The following is a 12882-nucleotide window of genomic DNA, read 5'->3' as shown; positions in this document are numbered from 1 at the left end:
GGCTTTTTTTTTTTTAACCATTAGTTACAGAGTAGAAGGATACCACAACCAATGACAAGGCAAATGGAACATCTTACCATGACTGAATAACATGGGCAGTATTGTTTTCTCATCTTGGATCTTGAACCCTAGGATACAGTATTGGCTTCCAACTTTAGCTATCTTAGATTGCATCAGCACCACTGATTGCCTCCCTAACTGCCCATTTATCTTTAGTCTTTTCACAAAAGTCTCTTCATTTGAACCATTTAGAAAGAATTCTATTTACTGTGGGAGCCCTCCATCAAAATGGGCCAACTAACTCAATAAAAGATATATTCAGTATTAATGAATAGGGAATGATGACAAAGGAAAAGTTTAAAACTGTTAACCTTGTGTTGTAGTCTTAAGTTGTATAACTTTATAAATGTTTATAGAAATAAATTTATGAGGAAGCTAAAAGGGCTTTTCATAGAACTATAGGGATAGATTAATAGAATTATGTTTGCCTAAATGAATGTGTTAGCAGTGTTCAAAAGTATTATACTTTATTAAATACATTATATTGATGAATATATGCGTACATTCTGGTTTACACCAATACATAACATTTCAAAAGTGTTTATGTGGGGTAATGATAAATATTTTTCATTGACAAATGTCTTTTTATATAAAGTATTTGCTTGAGAATTGATGATTAGAAATAACCTGTCTTATTTTGTTATCACAACTAACATTTCTGTTTTGTAGTACTTATATTGACTTCCAAATGCTCCTTAGGAGTGCAGAATTGCCAGAGAATTAAACCTAGGAGCAGTTAATCAGTTTATTGAACTTTCCTAATTTGTGAGCCCATTAGTGTCACAGGAATTTTTTTGTGGCACCTCTAGGCCAAAAGAAATACAATGGTTCCTTTTATAAAATAGTTATATCCAAACTAGTTATTTATGTCCTCACAACTTAATAGCTGCTGTTAAGAAAAGTGATATGTATATAATTGAGATAAAATAAAAATTATGTTACTCTTAGATAACCATAATTAATAATGCATGTGTGTACCTATTGGACACCCAATCTTTGGATTCACCCTTAATTTTGGTTCCATATTGGTTTTCTGGCAGTACTTATGAAAACTAAGATTACTAAACATAAGATATTTTCAGAAGGAGCTTAATTAGGTTCTAGTTAATGAGAGTAGTAATGGGCTACATAACACACTTCTAATTCTGATGTTTTCCCCTTATTTTATGTCCCTACTGCAATACTATGATTTATTGTCTTCTCCCAAGTAAATAAATGGCACTGGTATCCTTATCTGTGTGTGTGTATATATGTGCCTGTGGCTTAGAAACTAACAAGTGTATATTTAATGGGTTCATTATGTATTAATCAGTATTCTCTTTTGAATTTAATGAATCCTTATCTCTAAACATGTAAAAGTACATTATCATTTTTCTTAAGTTTCTTTAAGTTGTGACATTTTATACATACAGAAGATATATAGAATATGTAAGTATAGGTTTTATAATTTAATATATTATGAATTCCAGTGTTACCAGTACTCCAGTCAAAGAAAAGAATATTGCCAGGACTTCACAAGAACCTTCCCTTCTGTGTTGTATGACCCTCCCCATCACAACTGTTTCCATTTCCCACAGAGATAAGTGTTACCTTGATTTCATGAGAACTATTTCTTGGCTTTTCTTTATAGCTTTATAATTAGTGGTTATGACCTTAAATAAAATAGTTTTGCCTGCTCTCCTTATTTGGATAGTTAACTATACCTACTCTTTGTGTTACTTTTATGTTTCCTGTACTGTAGTTATTTATGTACAATGATATGATAAAGACAATTCTTTGTTGTTTTGGTTTCTCCTGTGTATCATAGAACATTTAGCAATATCTTTTACCAGTAACTCTTAGTTACCAATAACACATTTCTCTCTTTCTTCTCTCCCTGAGTTATTACAATCAAAAATGTCTGTAGAGGTTGCTAAATGCCCCTGGAGAGGCAAATTGCCCTATTTTGAGAGCTTCTATAAAATATCAGTTTTATAAGCATACCAGTTTATTTATACTTCTACCCTTGAAAGAAATTAAATTGTTTCTAGCTTGTAGGTAATATAAACAATTTTACTATAAACTATCTTTTATACATGTTAGTTAGTATCCCTGTACAAAATGGTGTGATTTATATACCATGGAGTCAAAGTGCTTGCTGGGCTTGAAAATATAATGGCCATACTTTGTTGAAATGGTTGTAGTTAATTTTAATGCTCTAACTAGTCAATGTCACTGAAATCAGATGGCTTCATATCTTTGCTCAAACATAGTATTGAAAATATTTTTAGATTTGTCTTGTGAGGTAGTTTCCAAAGTCTCATGTTACGTTTTTCATTTTTATTTCCTCTCCTGCTTTTGAGATTGTGTACTGTTTCATATATCAGTTGATTATTTTACTCTTGCAATGTTGGTCTTTTTTTATTGATTTATAAGATTTTTCTGATAATACTAGTCTCTTGTTGAAAAAAAATATATCTACACACATATACTCACATGCATATGCTTGTTGGGGTTTAAGTGTGCAGAGTTTAGCTCCCTCAGCCTAACACTTTGCAAGAAGCTGTGGCTGTGATTTAGGTCAGCTGAAGGCATGCCGCAGCTAGGAGGAGGAAAAGTTCTCTTCCCCTTATCACAAGACACAAGCTTCTGCATGGTTTGGCCTAGAGGAAGAAGCTTCCTGCATACTGGACCTGGTAACAGTACATTCGGGGATTAGATAATGTCTACAAAGAACTTTGGGAGGGTACTTATCAAATGAACAGGAACAATCTGAATTTAGGTCTGTGTACCCGCTGAGACATGATATTTGGGCAAATGTAGATGAAATGTTACTGAAGAATTGCTTGCTTTGTTAGAAGAAGAATATAAAAGAAACTTGCAAATAAACCTCAGCATGCAGTTGCAATTTCTGTCTTGGCTCTGTATCCCCTGTGTCCCGGTTATTTCGTGACCCTTACCCAGGGACCCGAACGCACTAGACGTTCACATATGCTGTCCTTTCCCACCTTGCAGTAGGTTCTTTTTTTTCTCCTCATTCTCATAATTTGATATATTATTATTTGAGGGAAGTGGTTTCTATCTGTTTTTTCTCTGTTATATCTCTAGCACCTATAAATATTTGTTGAAAGAATGAATGAGCCTAAGTTCTTAATTTTAAAATGTAATGAAATTTGTTAGTCTTCTCTTTTATGTGCATTTTGTTTTTTATGTGGGAAATTCTTGTTGTTTTTTTTTTTTCCCCCTTTTCCCTTCATCTTTTTGTAGTACTAGAGATTGAGTCCAAGGGCATTCTAGCACTTTTATGTCCCTAGTTCTTTTTTCAGTATTTTTTATATGATAATGTCACGAAGTTGTCGAGGCTAGTATTGAACTTATGATGTTCCTGCCTCAGCTTCTCAGGTTGCTAAGTGTATAGGTATGGGACCCCACATTTAACTTATTTAAGAAATTCTTTACATGATAGTCAAGAAAATATTCTCCTGGTTTTTAAATAAAAACTTCTAGTTTATATAAAGTTTATTTATATTCAGTTTAACCTTGGAAATTTAGGTTTTTACTCCATCTGGAGTTGTAGATTTTTTAAGTGTGAAAAGTCCTCTAGTTTTTTACTATTTGTACAATGGCACCATTAGCATATGCAAAGTATTTGCTTACAGGAAAGTCTTCTGGATTCTGTATTCTAATAATTAATTTGTTACTTTAAAAAAATCCCTTGACTAGAAAATTCTTGGTGTGCATGTGAGATTGTGTGTTTTGTAATTAGTTCTACCAATAAACAGTAAAACTAATTAGAAAACTTGTTAGAATTTGTGTATCAGAGTTTCTCAACTTGGATAGACACTATTGACATTTGGGGCTGGATTATTCTTTTTTGTGGAGCATTTCTCCATCATAGGCTCTACCCACTGAATGACAGTGAAAAGTCTCCTGTACCATCATTGTTCATGTCAAAGTAGTTCACAGGTGGAAGTGAAAAGATTAATGATACTTTTATACATCCGTGGTTGATATATTTACATTTTTATGAAATCAGATCTTATAATTCACAGTCATTTTATTTCTCCATTTAGGTTTTTTTTTCACTATGTTAGAGATTTTTTTGGGGGGGTTGTACATCTGTCATTAAATTTATTTTTGGATTTTGACCATTTAAAAGCATTCATTATTAATAGAACCTTTTTTGTCAAAAGACTTTAATTTTTAGACCAGTTTTAGGCTTATATAAAAAATAAGCAGAAAATATAGATAGTTCTCATTTATCCTCCTTCTACCTCCATTTCCTGTTTTAAGATCTGTCAATTACTGTGGTAATTGATGAAATCATATCAATATATTATAATCAGCTGAAGTCCATGGTTTACATTAGAGTTTACTCTGTGATGTAATACTCTGAGTTTTCACAAATTCATGATAATCTATATACTGTTACAGTATCATATAGGATAGTCTCACTGACCATAAAATCCCCTTTTTACAGCTCTCTTCTCATTCCCCCATCAAATTTTTAAATTTATCATGAAGTTTGATTTGTTAATATATTTTGGGGGATTTAGTATGTGTATCCTTTTTGTTTGTTCATTTGTTTATGGTACTGGGGATTGAAATCAAGGCCTCATACTTGTTTGGCAAGTACACTACCAGTGAGCTACATTCCAGGCTCTTTTTAAAAACTTTTTAAAATTCTGGATCTAGATAGGGTCTCTTGAGTTGTCCAGGCTGGCCTCAAACTTCTGATTCTTTTGCCTTGCCTTCCCAAGTACCTGAGATTGTGGTTATATACCACAAATCCAGGATATATCTATATTTTATCAATGAGATTACCTGTACTTTTCCCTTTTTATTCTTTCCATTTTTAGTATCAAGGCTTTCTTATCTTAACAAAATGAATTGTAAAAATATCATTTTTTTCTGTCTTTAGGAAGTGTATATGGGATTCAACTTATTTCTTTTCAGAATGTTTTGTAGAATTCATGGCACTTGGGCCTGAAATTTCTGTTGTTGCGAGATTTTAAACTACTGTTTTATTTTCTTTAACTGATTTGGCACCATTCAAGTGTTTTATTTATTTGACAAGGCACATTTTTTTCTGGGAAATTCTCCACTTTACCTCTATGTTTTATGGCATTGTTTATAATATTCCCTTATATTTTAGATATATTTATAGCTCCTTATCATGTCCCCTGTTCACCTGTTTAATTTAAAATATTTCTAATTTCCAGTTACATTTTGTATTCAACTATTTAAAAGCATTTTTTAAAATTTCCAAACATAAAAGTTTTCTGGTTAACCTCTGTTGCGCATTGATTTTCTTCCTCCCTCCCTTCTTTCATCTTTCCTTCCTTTTTTTAATTTGACCCTAGAGAAAATGGTCTATGTAGTTTTTTTCTTTATGGGTATTGAATCCAGGGGCACTTTACCACTAAGCCACATCTCCTGCCCTTTTAATTTTTTTATTTTGAGCCAATTCTCACTGTGTTGCCAATGCTGTCATTAAAATTGGGGTTCTCCTGTCTTAGCCTCCCGAGTTGAGTTGCTGGAATTACAGAGTTATTTTAAGAGATATCATCAACTTTTGCAAATGTTTATGTGCCCATGAAAGCTCTGTGTATTATGCATTTTTTAAGTTGTAGGTTGTTCATTGTTAAGTTTATTACTTTTCTTTAAATATTTTTAATCCCAATTTATTGTTGACTGCTTCTGACAGGCACTGCACATGTATTAAAACTTGACATCATGATTTTAGATTTATGCATTTCTCCTTGATTATATTTGAATTTTAATGAGGCCTAATACTTTTCTTGTTTTTCTGGCCCAATCTTTTTTTTAATTGCTTTTATTTTTTAAATACATGACAGTGGAATGCATCACAATTCTTATTATACATATATACCACAATTTTTCATATCTCTGTATATAAAGTATGTTCACACCAACTCATGTCTTCATACATGTACTTTGGATAATGATGTCCATCACATTCCACCTGCCTCCTTCCATTCTGGCCCAACATTTCTGTTCTTGTTCTTTTGTTATTCATGTACCCTTCCCTTCTAGATGCTTCTTATGTACATAAAACTGAATTGTGTTCTTTAAATTCTGATTGAAAAGTCTTAACATGAGATCTATCATCTTACCAGATTTTTAAATATATAATCTAGTATTGTTAATTGTAGTGATATGTTTTATAGTAGATACATATGATAGATGTATCTGAGATCACTTCTGTCCAAAGAAAAGAATTTAGAAATTCTTTTGAGGTTCTACTAGTGACTGGCTCTATAGAACTTCTTCTGAAATTTTATTTGTTATGGTGTTTTTCTTAAAATGTACATGTGTATATATGTACACTTATAATATTGGCGGCAGTATTCAGCATATTGAGGACATTGTGCCTTGTATTGTTTACGAGAATTCAAAATAAACATTTTTTCGATTTTTCAATATTTACTTTTCCTAAACTTGAGGGTTTTCTCTTTGTTTCTACTCTTTTGACTTTCTCTATGCTGATTTCTAATTCTTGAATATAGTTCTTTGGATCGATGTGTTTCAGCAGTTCCAAAATGTCTTGATTATTTTCAATTTAAATATACCTTTTCACATTTTAAGTTCTCCTCAGGAATTTTGTTTAAACTTTGCATGTAATCTTCTATGTACCTTTGCATATTTTCAAATTTCTGTGCTACTTTCTTAATATCCATACCCTGCATCCTCCAGTTTACTTATTTTCTTTTCACCTTTGCCAATCTCTTAAGCTTTCTTATTTCAATTGATATATTGTCTGTTTCTATAAATTATAGCTGTTTGGTTCCTTGGAATTCCATGGAATTTCTCTTTGCAGATATTCAATTTTTTTAATTAAAGAGGAGATATTTCCTTGTCCTTTCTTTTTTTTTTTTAAGAGAGAGAGAGAGAGAAAGGGAGAGAATTTTTAATATTTAGTTTTTAGTTTTTGGCGGACACAACATTTTTGTTTGTATGTGGTGCTTAGGATTGAACCCGGGCCGCATGCATGCCAGGCTAGTGTGCTACCGCTTGAGTCACATCCCCAGCCCATCCTTGTCCTTTCTTTTTTAAAAAATATGTATTTAATTGTTGATGGACCTTTTTCTTAATTCATTTATTTACATGTGGTGCTAAGAATTGAACCCAGTGCCTCACACATGCTAGGCAAGTGCTCTACACAGTCTCAGCCCCCAGGTACTCAATCTTGTATTTTCCTTTTAAACATTCTTTTACAGTTTGTATCTGATAGTTATAATATTTTAAGCCTTCGAGAGCCTGTTCCTACAATCTTGCTTTTGCCTGTTGTTTTGTGTGTTAACAGTTTATTTTCTTGGTATATTTTCATTACTTTTTATTTCAACATTTGTTTTGTTTTGTTTTTCCCTCTCATTTATTTGAAACCTAAGATGTAGGTTTATTTCCATAAGAAGGGTATTGCTCCACAATACTACCAACTAGGGGCATTTGCAGTTAAATGGAGTTTGGGGTTTTCTGAATCATAATATATGAATTTAGGATATTTGTTGAACCATCAGTTTTTTACTGTAAATTCTCAGATAAAATGTTTTTCTCCTTTTATGTGTTATCAAAAAACACTGTTCTCCAAAATGAGATGTTACATTTACTAGTTATTTAGCCTGTACCTGAGAACATAATCCTTTAATGTCTCACTGTATGAGTTATTTCACTTTGATTCTTTCCATCAGAACTCCTATCAAGAATGCAGACAGAACAAGAGTCATCAGAGAAAAAGTGATTTTCATATTTTTTTCATATTTTGAATTTGTGCTGTAATTATTTTTAACCTAATAGTTTCCTAATGCTTCATAAATTTCCACGTGCCTTTCAAAATGTGTCTTTTTGGGGGGAGCGTATATGTCTTTCTCTTAGCTTTTTTGGCATAAGATTTATATGAATAATATTGTTATCATAATCAGAACTTATATTTATCCATTTAAAGTAGTTTCTTCCTTTGGGTGATTGGGAGAGTATGTAAACAGTAAGTCATAGCATTGAACTTTTTAAAATTTTTTGGTTTTTAGGGAAATGAATGATTTTGAAACTTCCGCAGTTTGTGGCGTCATTTGCATGTTTATCTTTTTTGTAATTCCATTCATGGATTTAGATTTTCTTGGGACTACTTGAAAGCATCAGTTGCAATTAATGTAGATATCTATATAAACTTTGAGGAAATGCAACATAACTCCCCACCCCTTAAGTATGGCTGTCCATAGTATCTTTTTAAGGAACACAATAAGGAAGAAAGGGAGAAGCGTCACTATATAGTAAAGAAAATTGACAAACATCACCTCACCTGCATGATTAAGATTAATTAAAATTAATAATCAGAACTGTTTAGTTATGGTGATCTTTGATTTGATATGATAAACACCACAATTTTTCCTTTTGGTCATCCACTCTACCAAACTGCAACAGCAACAAAACAAATAGAACATAAACCCTATCTAACAATGAGTAAAACATCAAAGAAAACAAGTTAGAGGATATTGAATAAAATGCATAACCTCTTATTTTTAAAACTTTTGTATCATCAAAAAACAAGTCTGAAGTAAAATCATAAATGAAAGAAGAGACATTAAAATGGATACCTCAGAAACAGAAACAATCATAAGAGACTACTATAAATAATCATACACCCAAATCTCCAAAGAATTGGATATCGTAGAATAATGAATAAATTTCTCAAACTGTGCCATCTAACAAAACTGAGTTATGAAGAAAGAAAATCTGAACAGACCTAAATTAATTCAGTAATAAAGAAAGAAAAGTCCAGCACCAAATGGCTGCACTGATGATGTCCACCAAGTATTTAAAGAATAATTAATACCAATTCTTTTTCTCAATCTCCTCCAAAGATTTGAAAAAGCTGAAACACTTCCAAACTGATTTTTATGAGGGCAATATTAACCTGATATCAAAGCCAGACAAAGATATCAGGGGGAAAAAAAACCTACAGGCCAGTATCTCTGATGACTGTGCAAAGTAATTCTCAACAAAAGACTAACAGACCAACTTTAGCAGCATATTAATGCAGTCATACCATCACAGTCATGTAGAATTTATCCATGAGATACAAAGATGATTTAGCGTATAAAAATTATGTGGCACACACTCCAGTAATCGAAAAAAAGATTGAAATTACATCATCTCAGTATTTGAAGGGAAAATGAAAAAATTCAACAGCAGTCACATTAAAGAAAACAAAATAAACCAGGAATAGAAATAAATTACTTCAAAGTAATTAGCCATATAGAAAAAGCTCACAGCTCACATTATACTCAATAATGAGAAACTAAGTGTGTGTTCTTTAAAATCAAGAATAAGTTGGGAATGCTCACCATTCCATACTTCTACATAGTACTGGAAAACCTTTCCAGAGCAGTTAGGCAAGAAAAAAGAAATAAAAGGCATCTATGTCAGAAAAGAGGAAGTAAAATTGTTCCTGATTGAAAATGACATGAGTTTATGTATAGAAAACTATAATGGGGTGGGAATATAGCTCAGCCTTGGTTCAATCCCCAGCACCACCAAAAAATATCATAAATATATAAAAAAATTAAAATGACTGTGCAGAAAACTGTTAGAGAGTTGATAAATGAGATTGCCAAAGTAGCCAGATACAAAATCAACATGTAGGAATTAGTTGTCTTTCTATATGCTAACAGGAAGTTAGGAAAGCAGTTCCATTTGCAGTAGCATGAAAAAGAATAAAGTATATAGCAGTAAACCCAGAAAGTAAAAGACTTATTCACTGAAATTGTAAAACATTGATGAGAGAAATTCAAGACAACACAAACAAAATGTAAAGGTATCCTGTATTTATGTATTGGAGAAAACATAAATATATTCTATATTTATGGATTAGAAGACTTAATATTGTTGAAATCTCTATGGTTCCCAAAGTGATCTACAGATTTGATGCAAATCCTATCAAAATCCCAATGTAATTTTTTTTTATTTTACAGAAATGGAAAAAACAAGTAATGGAATCATAAAAGATGTTGATTATTCAAATTAATCTTGAGAAAGAAGAACAAATCTGTAGGCACCACCCTTCCCAATTTCGTAATATTATTACAAGAGCTAAAGGTTTAACTTAATTGTAGAGTACATTCTGCCATGAAACTTTGGATTCAGTTTTCACACCTCCTATCCAAACAACAATAAAATACAAAATCACACTAAGTAAGTCAGAATAGCATTGGCATAAAGGACAGAATAGCTCAGAAATAAATCCACCCATAGGTGGTGATGTAATCTTCAACAAGTGTCAAGGATGCACAGTGGGGAAACGACATGGTGTTGTGAAAATTATCTATAAGCAAACAAATGAAATTGGAACCTTAATCTTACATCATATATAAAAATTCACTGAAAAAAAATTAAATGCTTACATATAGGACACAAGACTAAAACTATAGGAAAACAGGGAAATCTTCATGACATCATTCTTAGCAGTGAAATATAAACTCAAAAGCTTATATAGAAAAGGCAACAATCAACAGAGTGAAAAGGGAGCCTATCCGATGGAAGCTAATATTTGGAAACCATATATCATTCTGGGCTGATATTCCAAAGTATGTAAGGGACTCCTTTATCATAGTAACAGAAAAACCAATAACCTAATTACAAAATGGGTAATGGACTCAAATAATAATTTCTTTAAAGACCACACAAATGCTTTTCATAGAAATATGAAAAGATGCTTTTCATCACTAGTGATTAGGGAATGTAAATCAAAACCACAATAAAATATCATCCTCACATCTGTTGCTGAATCTTACTAGTAAACAAATAAAACTAAAGACAGCCAACCACACACTTGTGATCCCAGCTACTTGGAAAACTGAGACTGGAATATTGCAAACTTGAGATCAGTTTTGGCAACTTAGTGAGATCCTGTCTCAAAAAATAAAATAATCTGGGGTGTAATTTAGTGATAGCGGGCTTCTGGGTTCCATCCCCAGTTCCACAAAAAATTTAAAAAAAAAATGAAAGACATGTATTGGCAAGGATATGGAGATATTAGAACTCTACATATCGATGGGAGTAAAAATGGAAAATAGAATAGAAATTACTTTAAAAGTTAAAAATGAAATCAATACCTTGATATCTATATCCCCAGGTTCATTGCAATATTATTCACTATAACTAGGGTATATATAGTAGCAAGTGTCCGTTCAAGGATGAATGGGTAAATGTAAACCATGGAATAATACTAAGCCTTAAAAAAGAAGGAAATTCTGCAATATGTAACAGCATGAATGGCAGTGGATGACATTATGCCAAGTGAAATAATATAGAAGGACAAATATTGCACAATTCCAGTTATATGAGTTATGTATCTCATAGAAGCAGAGAGCAGAATGATGTTTATCAAGGACAGAGATAAAGAGAAAATGGGTAGTTGGTTGCTTAACAATGCATATAAACGTTCAAGAATACAAAATGAGTAAATTTTAAGGATCTGGTGTACAACTTTATGCCTATGGTTAACCCTATTGTTTTGCACACTTAAAATTTTGTTTGATTTTTCAATAAAAATAAATGTTTTCAAGTCTGAGAAAATATCACAATGTATAGGAGCTTATACAGTATAGGTAGACTTCAAAAGTATCACCTTTTGTGATATTTTGGATGGGATCCTAGAACAGAAAAATTGAAATTAGGTAAAAACCAAGGAAATACAAATAAAGTATAAATTTTAGTTGTTATTAGCTTTATCAATATTGGCTCATTATTTGTGACAAATATACCATAATGATGTTAGATAATAGCAGAAAGGGCACCTGGATGTGATTGATGTATATGAGAACTCTGTACTCTGTCACTTTTCTTTCAACTTAAAACTATTATAAAATAGGAAGTATATTTTTTAAAAAAATATATTATGAAAATTTGGTGGTTGAAAGAAAATTCCCTGAGACTAAAATATTAACAAATGCATCCAGTTAATGTTTTTCTCATTAATCACATACATAAATGTTGGACAAAGTACAATAAGGTATTCTAGGTAAAAGATGAGTTAAGAAAATTTTAGCGCCACATGAAAAAAATTGTGTGAGAAGCTTTTAAGAAGTATACTTGATGTAATTTGGGACCTCTGTTCATAGAACTTTTTAATTTTTTTTAATATATAGATGAACACAATACATTTATGTATATATGTATGTATGTTTGTTTGTTTATTTGTTTATGTGTTGCTGAGGTTCGAACCCAGTGCCTCACTTCTGCTAGGCAAGCACTCTCCCACTGAGCTACAACTTCAGCCCTGTTGACAAGAGCTTTGAAGCACAGGTTGAAGGAATAGTACTCGGTTATCTGTTTGCAATTGGGGATGAGGGGGGCACTATCAAAATATCTTAATCTCAAATATTTACATCTTAAATTGTGTAACAAGTCAAATATACAGTATTATTTAATAAACAGGATACTTCATAAATAGACATTTGTTTTTTTTAATTAATTTATTCTCTGTAGCATTATAGGCAAGTTTTTGTCTGTGTCTTTTTTATTCCAGCTTAGAAATGAAACTTGGCTCTCAATTTATCTCATATCATTTTACTCATGATTTCATTTATTAGAAGGAAAAGTTCAGCCTTTTCTTTGTTTTCCTGACTTTATGTTTCCATACCATGTTATGAATGATATTAGCCTTCTCTACAAGCTGTGGCCATTTTATTTCTGCTGTCAGTTTTGTACAACTAAAATTCTTGAGTTAATACTTTCCTTTTATGCCTATTTATTATCTTTCTGAATTGTCAAATTCTTTTAAGAATTTTAAGAAAGGTCCCCAAATTTGGAGCTTTCTCTAAA

General features: G+C 31.7%; 1 protein-coding gene across 2 annotated transcripts in view; it reads left to right on the top strand.

Moving 5' to 3' along the window:
• The first annotated feature begins 6941 nt into the window (after nucleotides 1-6941).
• LOC144364693 (endothelin-converting enzyme 1-like) overlaps nucleotides 6942-12882 on the top strand; it is a 94581-nt gene continuing 88640 nt past the window's right edge. Inside the window, exon 1 of one of the 2 annotated variants that reach the window (XM_078037600.1) lies at nucleotides 6942-7239. In XM_078037600.1, the coding sequence (XP_077893726.1) occupies nucleotides 7203-7239 (37 nt within the window). In that variant the 5' untranslated portion in view covers nucleotides 6942-7202. The remainder of the gene's footprint in view (nucleotides 7240-12882) is intronic. The other variant, XM_078037599.1, reaches the window with a different exon arrangement.

This window comes from Ictidomys tridecemlineatus, unplaced genomic scaffold, assembly GCF_052094955.1.
Source record: "Ictidomys tridecemlineatus isolate mIctTri1 unplaced genomic scaffold, mIctTri1.hap1 Scaffold_90, whole genome shotgun sequence".
Lineage (NCBI taxonomy): Eukaryota > Metazoa > Chordata > Mammalia > Rodentia > Sciuridae > Ictidomys > Ictidomys tridecemlineatus.
This window is presented reverse-complemented; position numbering and strand designations above follow the sequence as displayed.